We start from the raw sequence: 16,130 nt of genomic DNA, 5'->3' as shown, positions 1-16,130 counted from the left end.
CTCTTTAGAGCAGTTGGAGATTCATGGTACTCTCCTTGGTGGTCCATGGAGATTGGCAATGGCCTCCATTTTCTTCCTGATGGCTTTCTGTAATTGTAAATGGGGAGATGGGGAGCATGTTGTGAAAGTTTGTGTGGCAGTCCAACTCGTGTTACAGCATCAGCCATGCAAAGCAAATCTCAGAGTGATACTCACAATCAGAGAGTATTCAGAAGTTTCAGAGGATCTGCAAGAAGTGCTCCTGACCACCCCTCAAAAACCAAACCAAAACCACCCAACCAAACAAAACCCCACGTTGTCTCAAATTAAGTGGAGAAGTCCAGATGCATGTTTATGGGACCTTTTGTAAATATATCTAATCCATCTGGTTTTGTTATCATTTGTAAAGGGAAATGGGTTAGCTCCTGACAGTCCTTGGTCATTAAAGGCTCTGTCCTGGGAGCTGTGTGTATTTGGTCCCTATGCAGAGCAGTGGGAGCTGAGAGTTCATGTATCAGCCCAATGAAGGATCTGTAAATGTAAAAGTGGTAGATGCCAAGGTTCATACAAGCTTGATTTGTCAGGTCTTCGCATTTCCTTCTTTCTGGAAGGACTCTTTCTGTCCTCAGGGTGGAGATAGCACTTGCAGGGTGGATTTGGTAGTAAGCCTGAATCTTTAGACAGCTTGTGCTTTAGGTAGCATCTGATGTATAAATATTCCAACAATGGTCACCCATGAACAGTAAGTTTATTAATACATTTTTTCAGAGAACTGCCACCTGTTTCATTCCTTGTTATAGTGAATGCCTGTGTGTAGGAAAATTGCTCCCGCAAGGCTAATTTATAGGAGTGTTTTTTTCTGTATTTTAGGTCAGGGAAAACAAGAGGCTATTATATGATTTTCTCTATAGAGTTTCATAATACCAGTGTGATGAAAATCAAATAGTGCAGAAGTGGACAAACTGTATACATTCATATTTTACTGAAGGGCTCCAGGGATGGGAAGAAGGAAGCATAAAAAGCCCAAGAATGTCAAACATCTGTATGGCTTACATTTAGTCCATTGAATTTAACAGCATGTATTCTCCACAGATGTTCTCACCAATTTTTGTTATCACTTCCATATTTAATTTTTTTCTACATTTTTTGTTGTTGTTTCCATTTCCAGATTCGTTAGAAGTGGTTTCTTACAGAATTTGCTCTGGTGATCCGCATGGAAAGTTCTCTATCGACCCCCAGTTTGGCATTATCCGCACCAAGAAGCAGCTTGACCATGAAGCCCAGTCTGTTGTGGTGCTCACTGTCCAGTCCCAGCTGGGTACCTCTCCAGTCTACAGCAGCACTCAAGTTAACATATCTGTGACAGACATTAATGACAACCCTCCAGTATTTCTCACCAAATCTGATAAGGTCACTATCTCACATACCCAGCTTCCTGGCACTGCTGTCTACATTGCTCACGCAGAAGACAAAGACAGTGGCCTAAATGGGGCAATCAAATACAGGATTGCAAGCAAGCAGTCAAATGCATTTAGCATTGATCCAAGTCTTGGAGTGGTAAACCTTACCAGGACAGTGTTTGCAGAAAAGCAGCAGGAATATACTCTACTCATAGTGGCTGAAGACTGTGGAAGTCCTCCTCTGACTTCCTTGCTGATGCTGACAGTGGTTATTGAAGAGCAGAAGATGGGCCCCACTTTGGTTTTTCAGAACTTGGTGTATCAAGTAGAAATCAGTGAAGCTACCTCTCCAGGTGCCCAAATCCTTCAGGTTCAGGCCCACTCACTTGATCCACATAGTGTTACCTCCAATCTGACATATTCCTTAGAGCCTAGCACTGATTCTGTTGCATTTGGAATCAGCACTGATACTGGCTGGATTTATCTTCGGAAACGTTTGAACTATGAACGTGCACAGATGCTAAGTTTTAGAGCCTTGGTCAGCACATCTGAGGATGAAAACCTTAGGCAAAATGCAAGTACATCTATAATAGTTAATGTTCTGGATGAAAATGATCATTCTCCCATGTTTACGCATGAGAGCTACTTCTTTGAAATTGAGGAAAGTCCAATTCCCAGTGGTGTGGTTGGCACTGTTACAGCTGTTGACAAAGACTCAGGAAGAAATGGACAGCTTTCCTATTTCCTCTTGTCTGATGGAAAGTATTTCAAGATGAATTCCAACACAGGTAGCATTTTATGATTTGTAATCTGCCTAATATTGCTTTTGGAAGGCAGCCTTCCCTAAGGCTATGGAAGTAAAGTATAAAGCTTTCAGGAATTGCTGTGAATCTTACGGGTTGATTTATGAATATTTTAACTCAGAGCTTCACAATATGGGGCATGAAATAACCCAACACATTTTCATGAAGAATGAGCTAGCCCTTAGGATTTTATTTTTTTCATGACTTTGTTCAGGTCTCTTGGTCATACATTTCAGTGTTCGACTGCAACAAATTAAAAGGAGAAGTTTTAAGGAATTCATATGAGGAATTTATTTGCCTGTGATCAAGTAGAGTTGAAAAGTACAGATCAGCCATAAGTAACTATAAAGGTACTTATGAAGTTAGACAGAGTGATTTAAAATACTTGTGAGCACTTCTGTAACTTATATCAAAACAGAGTTCATGTTGTACATGGCATCCCTGAAGTCAAATTGGCTGAGAGATGTTTTTCACGGCACAGGGTGTACTCTGCAGTGAATCCCAAATGTCTTGAGTAATAGGAGTTATGTCTACACAGTGTAACACCACAGACTAGAGCATGGAGACCCTAAAGGAAGGGTCCCTTCAAGGGACACAGGCACCGCAAATAATCCAGTTTAGCAAAATGATACATAGCAAGCTACAGTCTGCTGTTTCAAGTTCCTATTTCCAGATGTCCAGTCCCCATGGGGAATGAATAGGCTTTCCCAGAATCTCTCCATATGAATCTCAAAATAAAAGCAAGTTCCTTTTGAGTGTGCTTATGGAAGTGCAGGCAAACAGAGTGGTAAGAGTTAACCAAGAAGATCTGCAAGTAACGTGGTTATTATGGATGACAGGCCTTGGTCAACCGCAAATCTATGGCTGTATTGGGTATGGTTGCACAGATAGGGAGAAGATTGGTCAGATTTATTTGCTGGGTTTACCAGAATGTATGGGAGACATGAGGGTTTCTGATTAATGCAGATAATTAATAAAGGCCACTTGTCAGCAGTTAAACCTCTGTGCTCATGTATTATCTCTCCTGAAGTGTGGTGAAGGCCAGATGGATTTCTTTGGCAGGTCAGCACATTTCTTCATACTGTTGTACACCTTTGCTCTGGGGCACCCAGCATGCAGTGAAAGATGTCATAGAGCACTAAAGTACACGTGTAAAGCTGTGACTGACAGAATGGGGTTTGGAAAGCTGAGGTTTTCATGCCAGCGGTCAGGTGTATCAGAGGGCACGTATCATTATTTCCCATTAAATTAAGCGTTTAATTGCACGCAATAAGAGGGGTGCTAGCATACAGCAAACGCCTAACTCCATTTCCCCTGCCGTCTCCTTGTCCCTCAGGTGAAATCATCAGCTGGGCGGCGCTGGACCGCGAGGAGCGGGCGCAGCACGAGCTGCGGGTGCTGGCGGCGGACGCGGGACATCCCCGGCGCAGCGCCACCGCCACCGTGCGCATCGCCCTGCGCGACCGCAACGACCACGCGCCGCGCTTCCCGCAGGGGGCGCTGCTGCGCCGGCAGGTGGGGCCGCGCGGGGAGTTGCGAGCGTCCCGAGTCGCCCGCCTGGGACACTGCCGGGGCAAGGATAACGCGTGTGCCAGCTTGTTTACCGGGGCGGCGGGAGCTCTCTGATTGCCGACCTCCGGGTTTGCTAAGGAGGTTTGAGTTAGCGATCTATGCGGACCGCGACAGAGGGTTGCTAGAACTCTGATTTTAACCATCTCCTGAAATGCTCGTTGTGCTCACTCAGTAAATATTACCGAAATGGAAAATAGGGCAGCAGCTAAACTCTTGTGTTACGGCAAGGGATTTGTTTTAAGACTTGCTTTATCCATGTATAATTGCAAATCATTAATAAACTGCTTGGTGACAGGTTTTGGAAGGGCAGCCGTCAGGGACACTTGTTACTGCCATCTTTGCAAAAGACTTGGATTCTGGAAACAACGGTGTTGTATTATATTCAATAGAACCAGGTAAGAATTTAAAGTGTTATTCATACACAAAGGTTCATTAAAATAAGTAGAATTTTAGAGAAGCCACGTATGCATTCAAGATTCTATGCTTATTTTGTGTCTGCTAGAATAAAGGTGCCTCTGTAAATAGGAATCAGGACCATCATGTGTCTTATGAAGTATCTAAGGAGGTGCAAGCAGCTGCCTTTCTTCCCTTCCCTCTCTGCCCCATTTTTGAGGGATTTAGTTGCTTCTGTGGCTGGCCAGAGTGTTCAAACAGCACTCAGGAAAGATTAGGGCCATGATCTTGTACTGTACAGTTTAATATTTCAGTCAGTTGTTTAACATCCTAAAGGAAAAATGATCTCCCTTTTCCCATGACCAATTGAAAATTTTCCTGCTAAAATAACAGTTTGTGGCAGTCTGAGACAGGGATCAGAGGGATCAGGAGATAATCTGGGCAAACAGTGAGGTTTGTGGGTTTTAGTTCAGGTTTCACCCTTTGTTTAGCACTGTGTTAACCTGACATAGCGTGGCTGCTTCAAAACACTTCTCTTTAGTTTTCCCTGTAGTTCCTACATGTAGTAAGTAGCTCACTTCTGTAGTAAGCTGTAGAACCCAGTTTTCTTTGCAGGGAAATTAATAACAGAGCAGTCCTAAATTAGAACATGAGTGGGACTGGGACATTAGTACTGATAAGAGGCATAGATGTGATGTCTGGTTTTGCTGCATACCATTTCTTACACTTTTATAAAAGTGTGAACTCTATCTGTAACCAGGCAGGAAAACAGGTCTGTTCCTCCTGTTTTCCTTCACTATTGGTTCAAAACAGTAAAAGCTACCAGGAACAGAACTATTTCTTTTTTGTTTGGTACCCATTCCATTCTACCAGGTTAATGTAATAAATACTTTCTAAGTTCAGGATTTGTAATCTATGGTAATTTGCACGTAGAGTTTACTGTTTCATCAGAGCAAGAAAACATTATTCCCTTAATTTGGATACAAATGACTGTTTTTTCCAGAGGGAACTGGAGAATATCTTAGACTTCTACATTGTGAGTAAGAATATTTTGCACAAAAAAGATCCTCCTTGAGAAAAAGGGAATCAGTAGTATGCAACCCTTTGTTTGAAGGGTGATGGCCAGGCAATGCAGGAAGTGTTTTTCAGTGATCTCTGCCTGTTCATGTATCTAACTATATCCCCTTCCTTCGAGCAGCACATTGGATTTTCTTATTGGCTTCACTGTAGAGCCCCAGAGGGGAGTAAGTAAGAGTTCAAATTGTAAAAATGACTAGCAACACAAAGTATGACTGGTGTTGCAAAAGCCGTCTCTGGAAAGAACAAAAGGATAAAAACAGCAGCAAAAAAACCCCAAAACCCCAAACCACAAAAACCACTAAAAAAGCCCTCCCAGCCTTGGAACTAGATATTTTCCTGATAAACAAATCCAGAAACAGCTGAGCTTCTCTGATACTAATTTTTGTTGTTAGTTGGCTCACGGCCTTTCACATCTGGTCTTCTGTTTCATGGTGAAGTTCTTGCCTGGTTTATATTTAAAATGGTATTTTCTAGTTCTGGGACACTGTTCAGTACTTAAGTATGAAGAAGGAATATGATCTGATTTACAGCCATAGTTGTTAAACAGAGAGACAGCAGGTTAGTTGGAGAGCTCCAAGCAGACCAGTGTTCTATTCTGCAGCATGGGATTGCCACAAGATGAAGAGCTGCAAGTGTCAGTGCCAGCTGTTAAGCTTGTAAATGTTGCTGGGTAATTTTTCATCTTCTTGAGATCTTAAATGTCAAGATAACAGCAATATATTAAGCTGTGCAGGAATGTTAATGACAAATGCCAGAAAATTACATAAAGAAGAATCTGTAAAAGAGCTGTGAGGTTTACACGCCTGATGAATTTTAGGCTACAGGGAAGTGTTTCCTTCACAATGCCCCTCCCTCTTCCAAAAAAATCAAACCAAATCATCCTTAAAAATGTATGTGTATGGAAGTGGGTGGTGACATGACCCTACCTCTACTTCTGTGTTATCACTGAAAGAGTAACCTAGTTCACAGGGAGGTGAATCCCAGCTTTCTGTATTATTCCTTAGTGATGCTGGCAGTCAGAAGGTGATTTGCCTGGTCTTCTTCATGACTGTCAATAGAATATAGTGCAGCATTTGTAACAAAAATTAGTGTGTATTTATAGTGCATCTTAAACTACTGCTTTGTGTGTTAAGACTAGCATTGACAGTGGCTTTCACAGTTATATTTGGAGCAATTATGTGAATGCAATATTGGCACTTGGCCACAGAAGTGCCAAGAGAACCCTTCTTAGTCTGCTGACACATACAAATTGGCAAGTGCTGTACATATGTCTGTGAAGAAGTATTTCTTCTCTAGAATGAGTAGCCACCAGTGTGCAGGGAGCATCCCTGAACTTGCAAAGAGCTGCATTTCTGCAGGAGCCCCCATCACGTTCAGGTTCTTTGGGAGCCACGGCATTGCCTTCCTCTTTTCTGTTAAGAGAAACACTTTTCCATCATCTCAAAGGAGGAGGAGCTAGTCAGGGCATTGGGTGTTTTAACACCTAGGAAAGATACAGTTCTTCAGGAAATAAGATAAAAATACACAGCTAACTATCACTGTGTGCTGAGGTCACTAATCTCTGAGAAATCTCTAGTGTTACTTTGTGTCTGTTTTCTGGGCCATTTTGCCGAAATGCCAGTCTCTGTAAGGCCTGAACCTTCTGCCAAAGTTCACAGTAACACATTGCTTGGTGTTTCTCAGGCCACCTTTTTTTTTTTTTTTTTTTTTTGTTCTAAACTACAGTTTCCGTGATCATCTTTGAGAGCACAGAGCTGAGAGAGTGCCTGAGTTTGGGAGAACATCATGTAAATGAAAGCCTGGCCAACAGGTTGAACAAGGCACAGATGAAAAATTTAATTTTAAAAACATACTCATTTATTGGCATGTTGCTTTTGCAAGCACAAGAAGAGACTGGGGCCATTAAAGTCTAGTTATTGAGAGATTTAATTTTTTTTTTCTGTTCCATGCTTCATCTGCTCTTTCTAGTTCCCTTATTTCTTGTCCATTTCTCCTCTACTGTCTTCCTTTTCTCCTCAGATACAAAAGGACATATTTAGGGTGTATGATATAAGGAGCAGTTGCCTAATTCAGGTGACTTATGGAGATGAAAGCTAAGGAGATGTTTCTGGAAATGCAGCAAGCATGAGCTTTTAGAGTAATGACTGACATGCTCATAGGTGTTAAACTTTTTTTCTCAGTGTAAAAGTTTTTTTATCATTTACAATCAAATGGCTACACTTGGAATACATTTAAAAAATAGATAGATAGATAAAAAAATACCAGAAAAATAGAAAAAAAAAATTGCAGTTTTGACTATCTTTTTAGTGTGGTATCAGATAAACAAATGAAAATGTGAAACACTTAGACAAAATGAAAGTCTCAATGGATTTTGTTTCTATAGAATCTCTCTTTCCAATGTTATTAGAATATTTTGTTACTTTTTTGCCACCAAAATATGCACAAAACTGGCTGTTTCATGCAATATTTGGATTTTAGTGGAACTGTAAGTGTAGGTTGTAGCAAAATGCTGAAAATATGTGCATGCAATTCACATTATGTGTTCTGTTTCTTGTATCTCCTGTGCCTTTTGCTTAACTGGGATTTTGTGTTGTGAAACATTATGGAGCAAAATAGCATATCTGTGAATGTAGACATATTGTTGGGACCTACAACAGGGAAGTAAACCAAAAGCTATTCATGAAAACAGTAATATAGGAGCATTAATATTTTGAAACTATCATGAAAAATGCAAAATGCAAGAGTGTCTGATTCAATGTAATTGTCTCTATATATTGTTTCCTTTTGTTGGAAATTTTCTTGTTGTGTTCCAGACAGCAAGGATCAACCCAGAAGGGATTCATGGAGAACTAGAAACCTATAGTCACTCAAGAAATAACAGAACAATATTGAAAAAAAAAAATCCTATTTGCTGATTGTGAAAACCCAGTTTTCTCACTAATTTGCTAAGTGGGTTTTTTTCAGATTTTACAGGTGCAAATATTTCACAGTTGCAGATGATATGATTGGATACAGAAGTGAACACCTGTATGTGCAGCTAACTAATTTGAATGTGCAGATTTGGAGATCATAAACAGCTTCATGCTCACTTAGGTGCCTATGGAAATATAGTTCTTTATGGGTGTTTTGTATACTACATCTGCACTGAATGAATTTTTATCACAGTTGCTTACTCTAATAGCAGCTTTTATGCTGCATGACTTTATTTAACCAATTAACACACCTTATTAAAAATTCACGTAACAGAAAGCCTTTTGCATATTATTCTTAGAAAGAAGTACTTATAACAATTGTGATTCTCACAGTTTCTGTTGATGTATAAGAAGTAATAGATACTCTCCAATTTTACTAAAATTTGATAGTAATTTGTATTCCACTTCTTGCAAATGAGTGCAGCAGGTTTCTTTCCTCTGGGTCCTCTCTTTTTCACTGTAAATTACAGTATTCAGTACTATGGAGGAAAGCTGTTACTGCTTTGCCATAACAGGTATCCATTTTTACCCCACAGAAGAGGATATAGGATACTTCCAGATTGATGCTGTCAGTGGAGAGTTAAGAACAACCCAGCCTCTGTCACATGCTGAGAGATCAGAGTACAGAATAGTGGTCACTGCCAAGGACCAGGGGATGCCTTCACTTCAAGGACATGCTGCTGTTTACATCCAGGTACTCATTTGCATGGTACAGACCGAGAAATTATCTTAGATGCTTTATTTCTTCAGAAAAAAAAAAAAATTAAAAGAAGGCGGGGAAATAAACCAAAGGAAGAAGCTTCAAAATTGCAAGCACCTTGTCTTATGCTTATTTTCTTTAGCCATTTTTCTGATGAGAGAGGAAGCGAGAGGACAGACTCATTTTGGTTTGTTAGGAATGAGCGACAGCATTCTGGATCATCTTACAAATAGATGATGTTTGTGCTTTAGTAGGATATCTTTGTGAACACTGGAAAAGAGGAGGAAAATGTCCAGGTAGGCAGAAAGAAAAGCAAATATCCAGAGGGAGTGAGAGTGAGGAAGAAAGTAGACTTTTTTGTTTTCTCCACTAAGTTGCTCTCTTTTCTAAATTCTGTCTCTGTAACCTTGTAAAAGGGTATCTCATTTCTTTGTGCTGGTTTATACAGGGCTGCTCTGCATGGGAGTGTGAAGTCCAGTGTGTGCTTATTCCACAGCCAGCCACCTGCTGTTCATTGAGCCACAGTGGGACTGCTTTGTCCAGGCCACCTCTGCACTCCTCTGTCAGAATCTGAGTGTCACTGAGGCTGCTATTTTCAAGTCACCCAAAATATGGTTAATTTTGGATAGCTTGTAATAATGTTCTTCAGTCCAGACAAGGCAAATGCTGTTCCCACAGTTAAAGAGAGTCTTTCATTTGAAAGCATTAGCTTGGAGCACAGCAGCAATCCATAATGAATGAAATCCTGTAATGACATAAACAGCCCTCAGAAAACCCCAGCTATCTGTTTGTGTTTGGAGAGCTGCATAATGTACTGTGCTTTCTTTGTCACATCTGTCCCTGTGATGCTGTCCTAGGTAGAAAGACAGTTGAAGTGCTTCAGAGTAGAGGCAGAGATAGCAGTCTTCAAGTTGTCTGTCTTTGCACCCCTGTGATTAAGACAGTGAGAGAGTCTTGTCCCTTTTCTTCTTTTTAGTGGGGCAGTGAATGATAGAGTTATGGAATGACTGGCCAAGGGCTATTTGAACTCTTATGTAGTATATTGAGTTTGTTTTCTGACTTCGAAGCATAGTTAGGATAGTCACAGATAATAAATTATTAAACTCTCAATTAAGGAAAACAATTTGCATTATGTATTAGGTTTACATGGCCAGGCTTTGGTAGTGGGGGGGCTACAGGGTGACTTCTGTGAGAAGCTGCCAGAAACTTCCTCCATGACCAGCAGAGCCAATCCCTGGCAGCTCCAGAGATGGATGTGCTGCTGGTCAAGGCTGGCCAATTAGAAATGGTTGCTTCTGTGATAACATATTTAAGAAGAAGAGCAAAGTTACTGCACAGATGTAATTTTGGCCAGAGAGTGAGGTGAGAACATGTGAGAGGAACAGCTCTGCAGACACCAAGGTCAGTATAGAAGGAGGGGCAGGAGGTGCTCCAGGCACCAGAGCTGAGATTCCTCTGCAGCCCACGGTGAAGCTTATCTCAGCTCATGAAGCTTCATTATATTTTCTCTCTCCTGTCCAGCTGCAGAGAGGAGTGAGAGAGTGGCTCTGGTGGATGCCTGGCATCCAGCCAGGGTCAGCCCACTACACATTACAATATTCATAATAACAGTGCGAATATATTGCAGTCTTTGTGTTTTGGTTGCAGGTGATCCCACTTCCCAACAGGAGATCTGGCTTCTCTCAAGACTTCAAGCACTTTGTCATACCTGAAAATTTTAAACCTGCACAAGTGTTGGATTCTCTGAAGGCACCTGACAACCATCTAGCAATTAACAGGAAACTGCATTTCAGTATTGCTAAAGATGATGAAAATGTTCATTTTGAAATAGACAGCTCGACAGGAGACCTTTATCTTTCCAGGGAGCTTGACTATGAAACAGCTTCGCACTTTCTTTTGCAAGTTATTATAAAGGATTATAATAATGCCCCACAAAATAGCACTGTCTTCCTAAGTATTGATGTAGAAGATAAGAATGATCATTCTCCATATTTTCAAGATGACTTTCTAGTGATTGGCATAGAAGAAAATGTACCTGTTGGCACTCTGGTTTACACATTCAATGCAAAAGATGGAGATGGCGGTTTCCTGAACAGCAAAATACAGTATTCCTTAGAAATGAGTAACATAGGTGAAAATCCATTTGTTATTCACCCTTGGTATGGCACCTTGACCACAGCTGCTCCACTAGACAGGGAGATTACTCATTCTGCGATCTTGACGGTGTTTGCAGAAGATCAGGCAATAAATCTGACTGATCGGAGGCTGGGTTCCCTGGCTGTGAAAATTGTGATTTTAGATATCAATGACAACAGTCCCACTTTTATGTCTTCGCCTCTTTCCCATGTCGTAGAGGATGTGGAAGTGGGCTTCCTTGTGCACCACATAATTGCAAAGGATCCTGATGAGGGAAGAAATGGACAAGTTACATATCACATTCTTTCAGGCAATGAAAACAAAGCATTTGTACTGGATAAAATCACAGGTACTGTAACTTCTCTTCTCTGGCATTTCTTGTGCTGTGCTTTTCACAGTACTATTTGCGACTGCAAAACGTAGAATAGTGAAATACCACATTAGTGTGGCACTCTGGGGTGATTGCCTTGGGCTGAGCACCACACAAGGATTGTGCACAGTGGTCGAGCTCTGTGAGACTCAGCTCAAAAATGTTGGCATGACACTGTTACTGTGTTGTGTAGGTGTGCTGGAGCATCTTCCCATAGTGCACTAAGGAAGGTGGGAAGAAAATGTGTGCAGTGAAATACTTCATTGTGATTTTGGCATGATGCATGCTTAAAGCATGTGCATACACATGCATGTTATGAAATGTACACATGAGGAAAGGCAAAGTCAAGGTCAAGGAGTCTGCATTACACTGTGGGTGGAAAATGTTCAGTGGAGGCTCAAAGTGTTGATAAATTTCATTCTTCAGCCCTCTGAAATTCTCTGTTTTTTAACTATTATACCATATTTACACCCTAATGCAAATGTCACCCTAAAAGTTCTAATATTTTTGTGGCTCTTACTCTGATGTTGAATCCATTAGATGATGCACCTGACACTGATTCATAGAGCTCCTAACTGCATAACTCACATGCAAAAGAAGACAAATATTTAGGTTAAATAAAGTTAAAAAGTTAAGCCCAAAGTTCAATAAAAAACAATTTCTCAACTTCACTTGAATTTTCCGTGAGTCCAATTTCCCTGGATGGCAAAAGTAGTATTTCTGGGCCAGTTATCACTGCAGAGGGAATTGCAGGTAATCAATGACTGCAAAGTCCTGAAGCCTTGCAGCAGTGGCATGGTCATGCTACATTGAAGCTGTTGAGTGCTGGAACAACTAGGATCCTAACCTGCACCATAATACTTTTTTAATACCTTCTTTCTTTATAATAGGACTCTTAACTACAGCCCAGCCTCTAGACCGTGAGGTTCAGGAGCATTACAGTTTGACAGTCATGGCTCTTGATGATGGCAGCCCAGCTCTCTCTGCCACCCAAGTTCTAACCGTCATTGTTCTTGATGTGAATGATGAGACACCAATGTTTCTGAAGCAACTTTACGAGAGTGTTGTTCATGAAAACCAAGATCCAGGGCAGTTTGTCATAAGAGTGGAGGCTTTGGACCGGGATGCAGGTAACTTGTGTTCTTTTCCCAGTAATTTACTTGTGGACCATAGTAGACCAATCCAGCCTTGCTGCCTTGTGTGTACAGCTGCTGTGCTTTCCCCAAGGTAATGTATGACTTTTGAGCTTCAAAATACGGGGTTTGGTTCAGACTCTCAATCTTTAATTGGGACTTGGAGGTATTCTGACTTGCACTCTTGACTTCAGCTCTGATTGATATATTAAATGTAAAACGTGCGCTTGTGTGACACAGCATAATGTAGCTTTCATGTGAATAAATCAGCAAACAATGTTCAACTCAAAGGTAGTACCTAAACGTTTTGTTGCTCTCAGAGTGTTTTGGATTGTTTTAAAGCAGTTCACTAATCAAGAGTCCTAGTTTCGTAACAGAACTAGCAAATATGCACTCATATTTTCTGACCAGAGAGGGGCACTGTCATACAAGATTTTCCAGCTGGTTGAGCTTTGAAGGGATCGTGGAAGCTGCTCCAGATTTTAAATAGACTTTATGTGCAAAAGAATGTAGAGCACTGCTTTTCAAAAATACACAGAATGGATGAAGAGGCAGGGATGGTTCATCTCCTCCGTGAATCGTGTGTAAGGAGTAAACCTGAGAGAGTCTGCTAAGCCACAAAAAATTCCCTTCAGTTCTTCAACTACCTGCTCTTTTGAACTGTCTAAAATGGATAGCATATGATGTTACAGGTAGTCCATGTGCTGGAGACGTTATACAGGGTCTGTGTGATAAATAATAGTAAAATCTGGAAAGACAGTTAAATATTACAATACTACTTTGTTTGGCCCAAAGGCAGTCTCAACTCTGTGAATGACTTCCTTTTTACTGTGGGTTCACTTTCTGTACTTTCTTTAGAATTGTGTGAGACTATGCTATCCTAAAAGTAGATAATGGAGCTTGCTAGCAAAATTATCTTCTATATTCAGTAAGATTTGTAATTTTAGTGTAGAGCACATATTGATTACAAAAGGCTGATGTGAGCTCAATAGAGGTATTATATAGAATTCCCCACAACTATGTAAGGTATTTAGGAATTGGGAATGAGTAGGTATCCCAGTCTGTTATGATCTCCAGGACAGCTGAGCTACACTGCAGTCTGCCTCTGTATCTCACTCTTCCAAGTATTTTCTTTCTTTTGTGGATCACAGTATATAAAAAAGGTGATACTTGAAGATAGGTTTGCAAGATAAAGGAAAAAACAATGAGAATTTGCTTGAATTCTTCTCCCTCCTTTTCCATCCCTTATGTTTTTTCACATCTTGTGGGAAATACAGCAGAAGGGAAATTTCCAGAGCAGTTAGGGGGAAGGAGTGAGGGTGGCTTGGCAGGGTGGAGAGGAAGGGCATTCCAAGTGTACTGGGTGGCACAGTGTGCTCCTGCCTGTGCAGACGTTTTGGGCTGCAGCACTGTTGTGGCTGATGGTTCCTTCCTGTTGTTTTTTTTTAAAGTATATTTTCCAGTAACCACAGTCTTTCTGTTGGGTCTTTTTCTCACATTTGCCTGATTTGGCCCTGTGTCATGGGTGTGTAATAGTATTGTTTCAAATTAATATTGAAGTGATGTTCATAATGTAAGAAAATTGGATTTATAGAGGAGTAATATAAATATAATGCTACTCACTTTCCTTACATTTTTGGAACACAATTTTTGAATAAGATGATTCCTCTCATGGTGTTTTTTGTTTGGTTTTTTTTTGTTTTTACATCATATCTTTAGTTTTGCACATTCTTTAAATTGCAGTTCACATCCCAGTAATATTTGCATAGTCTCAGTGGAGGACTTTCTCCCATCACACTTTTTGGTTCGTTTCATATGTTTCTTGAGTGGCCACTTGGAGGAATCATTTTTATTGACAATATCAGCCATTGTCAACCTTTTGTTTTATTTTCCTTTCTACTTCATTCTCTGTGACTGGAAGGGGGGGGGGAATTACAAGTAAAATTTTTGATTTTGTGATGGTTTTCTTTCACATGAATATCCCTGAAACATCTTGTTCAGCTACCTCCCTCCTGCACATCACAAGACCTGCACTTACTGCATCTCTATGTTGCCAGACTTTGGGAGCCCTCCATGCCCTCATCCCCAACCTAGCTGACATCTGACAGCTCAGCACCAATGAATGCAAGTGTAAAAGATGTTAATGTTGGGAAAATATGCATGGGAAAGCAGAAATGCCTGCAGCATATTTAAGATAGGTCAGGCCTTTTTCTTCAGTTAGGTCTTTGCAGAAACTCTGCGTGAACTGTACTAGCATTTGTCAAGGTCTGCTTCTAAGCTGATGTGCACCTCTGTGGTACAATAGTTATGTCTGGAGCCTTAGGAGAAAAATGTTAAAAGGTTAATAGGAACTGGAACCATTGACTTGGAGTTGCGAGACAGGGCTTGCTGGCATTCATTAGGCATTATTATCAAGTCCTGTAAAGATGAGACTTGAGTCTGGGTTTGGGGCAGGGAGGGACACGTTTTATCTCAGTTCGTGATTTCAACTCTTAAAATGTGACTGGTGCTACTGAATATTTAATCAGCAGGTTGGATTGAGTGCAAATGTGCTAGCTTCTGTGCTGTGTTGTGTGAATGTGTAGTCATCACTCCTCTCTCCTGGGCAGGGTGTGCAGCTTTTTCCTGATGCTACTTACACTCCTAGCAGTTGGATATGGGAAAGGAGGCAGTAAATGCTTGGTAAATAAATCTGATTGAGGTGTCATATATCTGTGTCCTTAAAGGGTTGAAAATTTTAATTTCAGCATTGTGTGAAGAGTCAACTTGGATGGCACACATATGTTTTTTTCAGCACTGGTTGTGAATAATGTCCATTGTGGAATCTGCTGGAGAAAGCACTGGGTTGATGCAGTTCAGTTGCAGGAGGCAAGAAGCTAATAATCAGACCTGCAGTTTCATGTGTCTCTTTTTTTCCATCTATAGCATATTGGTGATTAAGGATAGATAGATATATAAATGCATGCAGAACAGTGAATATCTTTTTGAATTTAGTTGAATGGTGTCTAGTATGGTAAATAATGTTAGTAAATACATAAATATTTATAGATAAGTATGTGTTAGTAACCTGAGACTTTGAAGACATTCACCTTGATTGTCCTCACTGATGCAATTTTTCTTTCTTCTTCTGTAAAGCTGAAAGGATTTCTGTAACTCAATTTTCCTGCTCTGTATTGTATGAATATGTCCCTCCTTTGACTTAGTTTAGGTGCAAATGCATTTACAGTAGTGATTCTCTTAATCAAATTTCAGTAGCATTGTTAACCACTTAACAAAGCTATTCAAGGGCAAATGAAGTTGAGGATGTTAAAAACTAGGCTCTGTTTCTTCTCTCTCATGGGTGTTTCTCCATCAGCTCCAATGCAGATTGTCCTGTGCTTGACTGCAGCAGATGAGAACAGGCAGGCAGTGTTTGACATTGAATAGGGGTTTTCATATGACTAGACGTGTCATGTAATTTTTCAGGTGCTCCAGCTACTGCCCTACTAAAGGATTAATGGTGGGAAAAACACAGAATGATTCAATGAAACTTAGGAAAATTTTTAAAAAATAAGAGTGCAATAGCCCAACCCAAAGGGTAAAATGTAGGTTA

At 40.5% G+C, this 16,130-nt stretch overlaps 1 protein-coding gene across 1 annotated transcript in view; it reads left to right on the top strand.

The window, feature by feature from the left end:
* DCHS2 (dachsous cadherin-related 2) overlaps positions 1-16,130 on the top strand; it is a 101,235-nt gene that overhangs the window by 61,449 nt on the left and 23,656 nt on the right. The window contains exons 5-10 of the mRNA XM_085058554.1: positions 1,148-2,167; positions 3,519-3,697; positions 4,050-4,149; positions 8,736-8,893; positions 10,547-11,384; positions 12,296-12,535. Of these exons, the coding sequence (XP_084914680.1) occupies positions 1,148-2,167; positions 3,519-3,697; positions 4,050-4,149; positions 8,736-8,893; positions 10,547-11,384; positions 12,296-12,535 (2,535 nt within the window). The remainder of the gene's footprint in view (positions 1-1,147; positions 2,168-3,518; positions 3,698-4,049; positions 4,150-8,735; positions 8,894-10,546; positions 11,385-12,295; positions 12,536-16,130) is intronic.

The sequence above is a fragment of the Lichenostomus cassidix genome, chromosome 4 (genome assembly GCF_008360975.1).
Source record: "Lichenostomus cassidix isolate B80296 chromosome 4, HeHo_3.0, whole genome shotgun sequence".
Classification (NCBI taxonomy): Eukaryota; Metazoa; Chordata; class Aves; order Passeriformes; family Meliphagidae; genus Lichenostomus; species Lichenostomus cassidix.
Note: the sequence above shows the minus strand (reverse complement) of the source record. Positions and strands in the feature narration are given on the sequence as shown.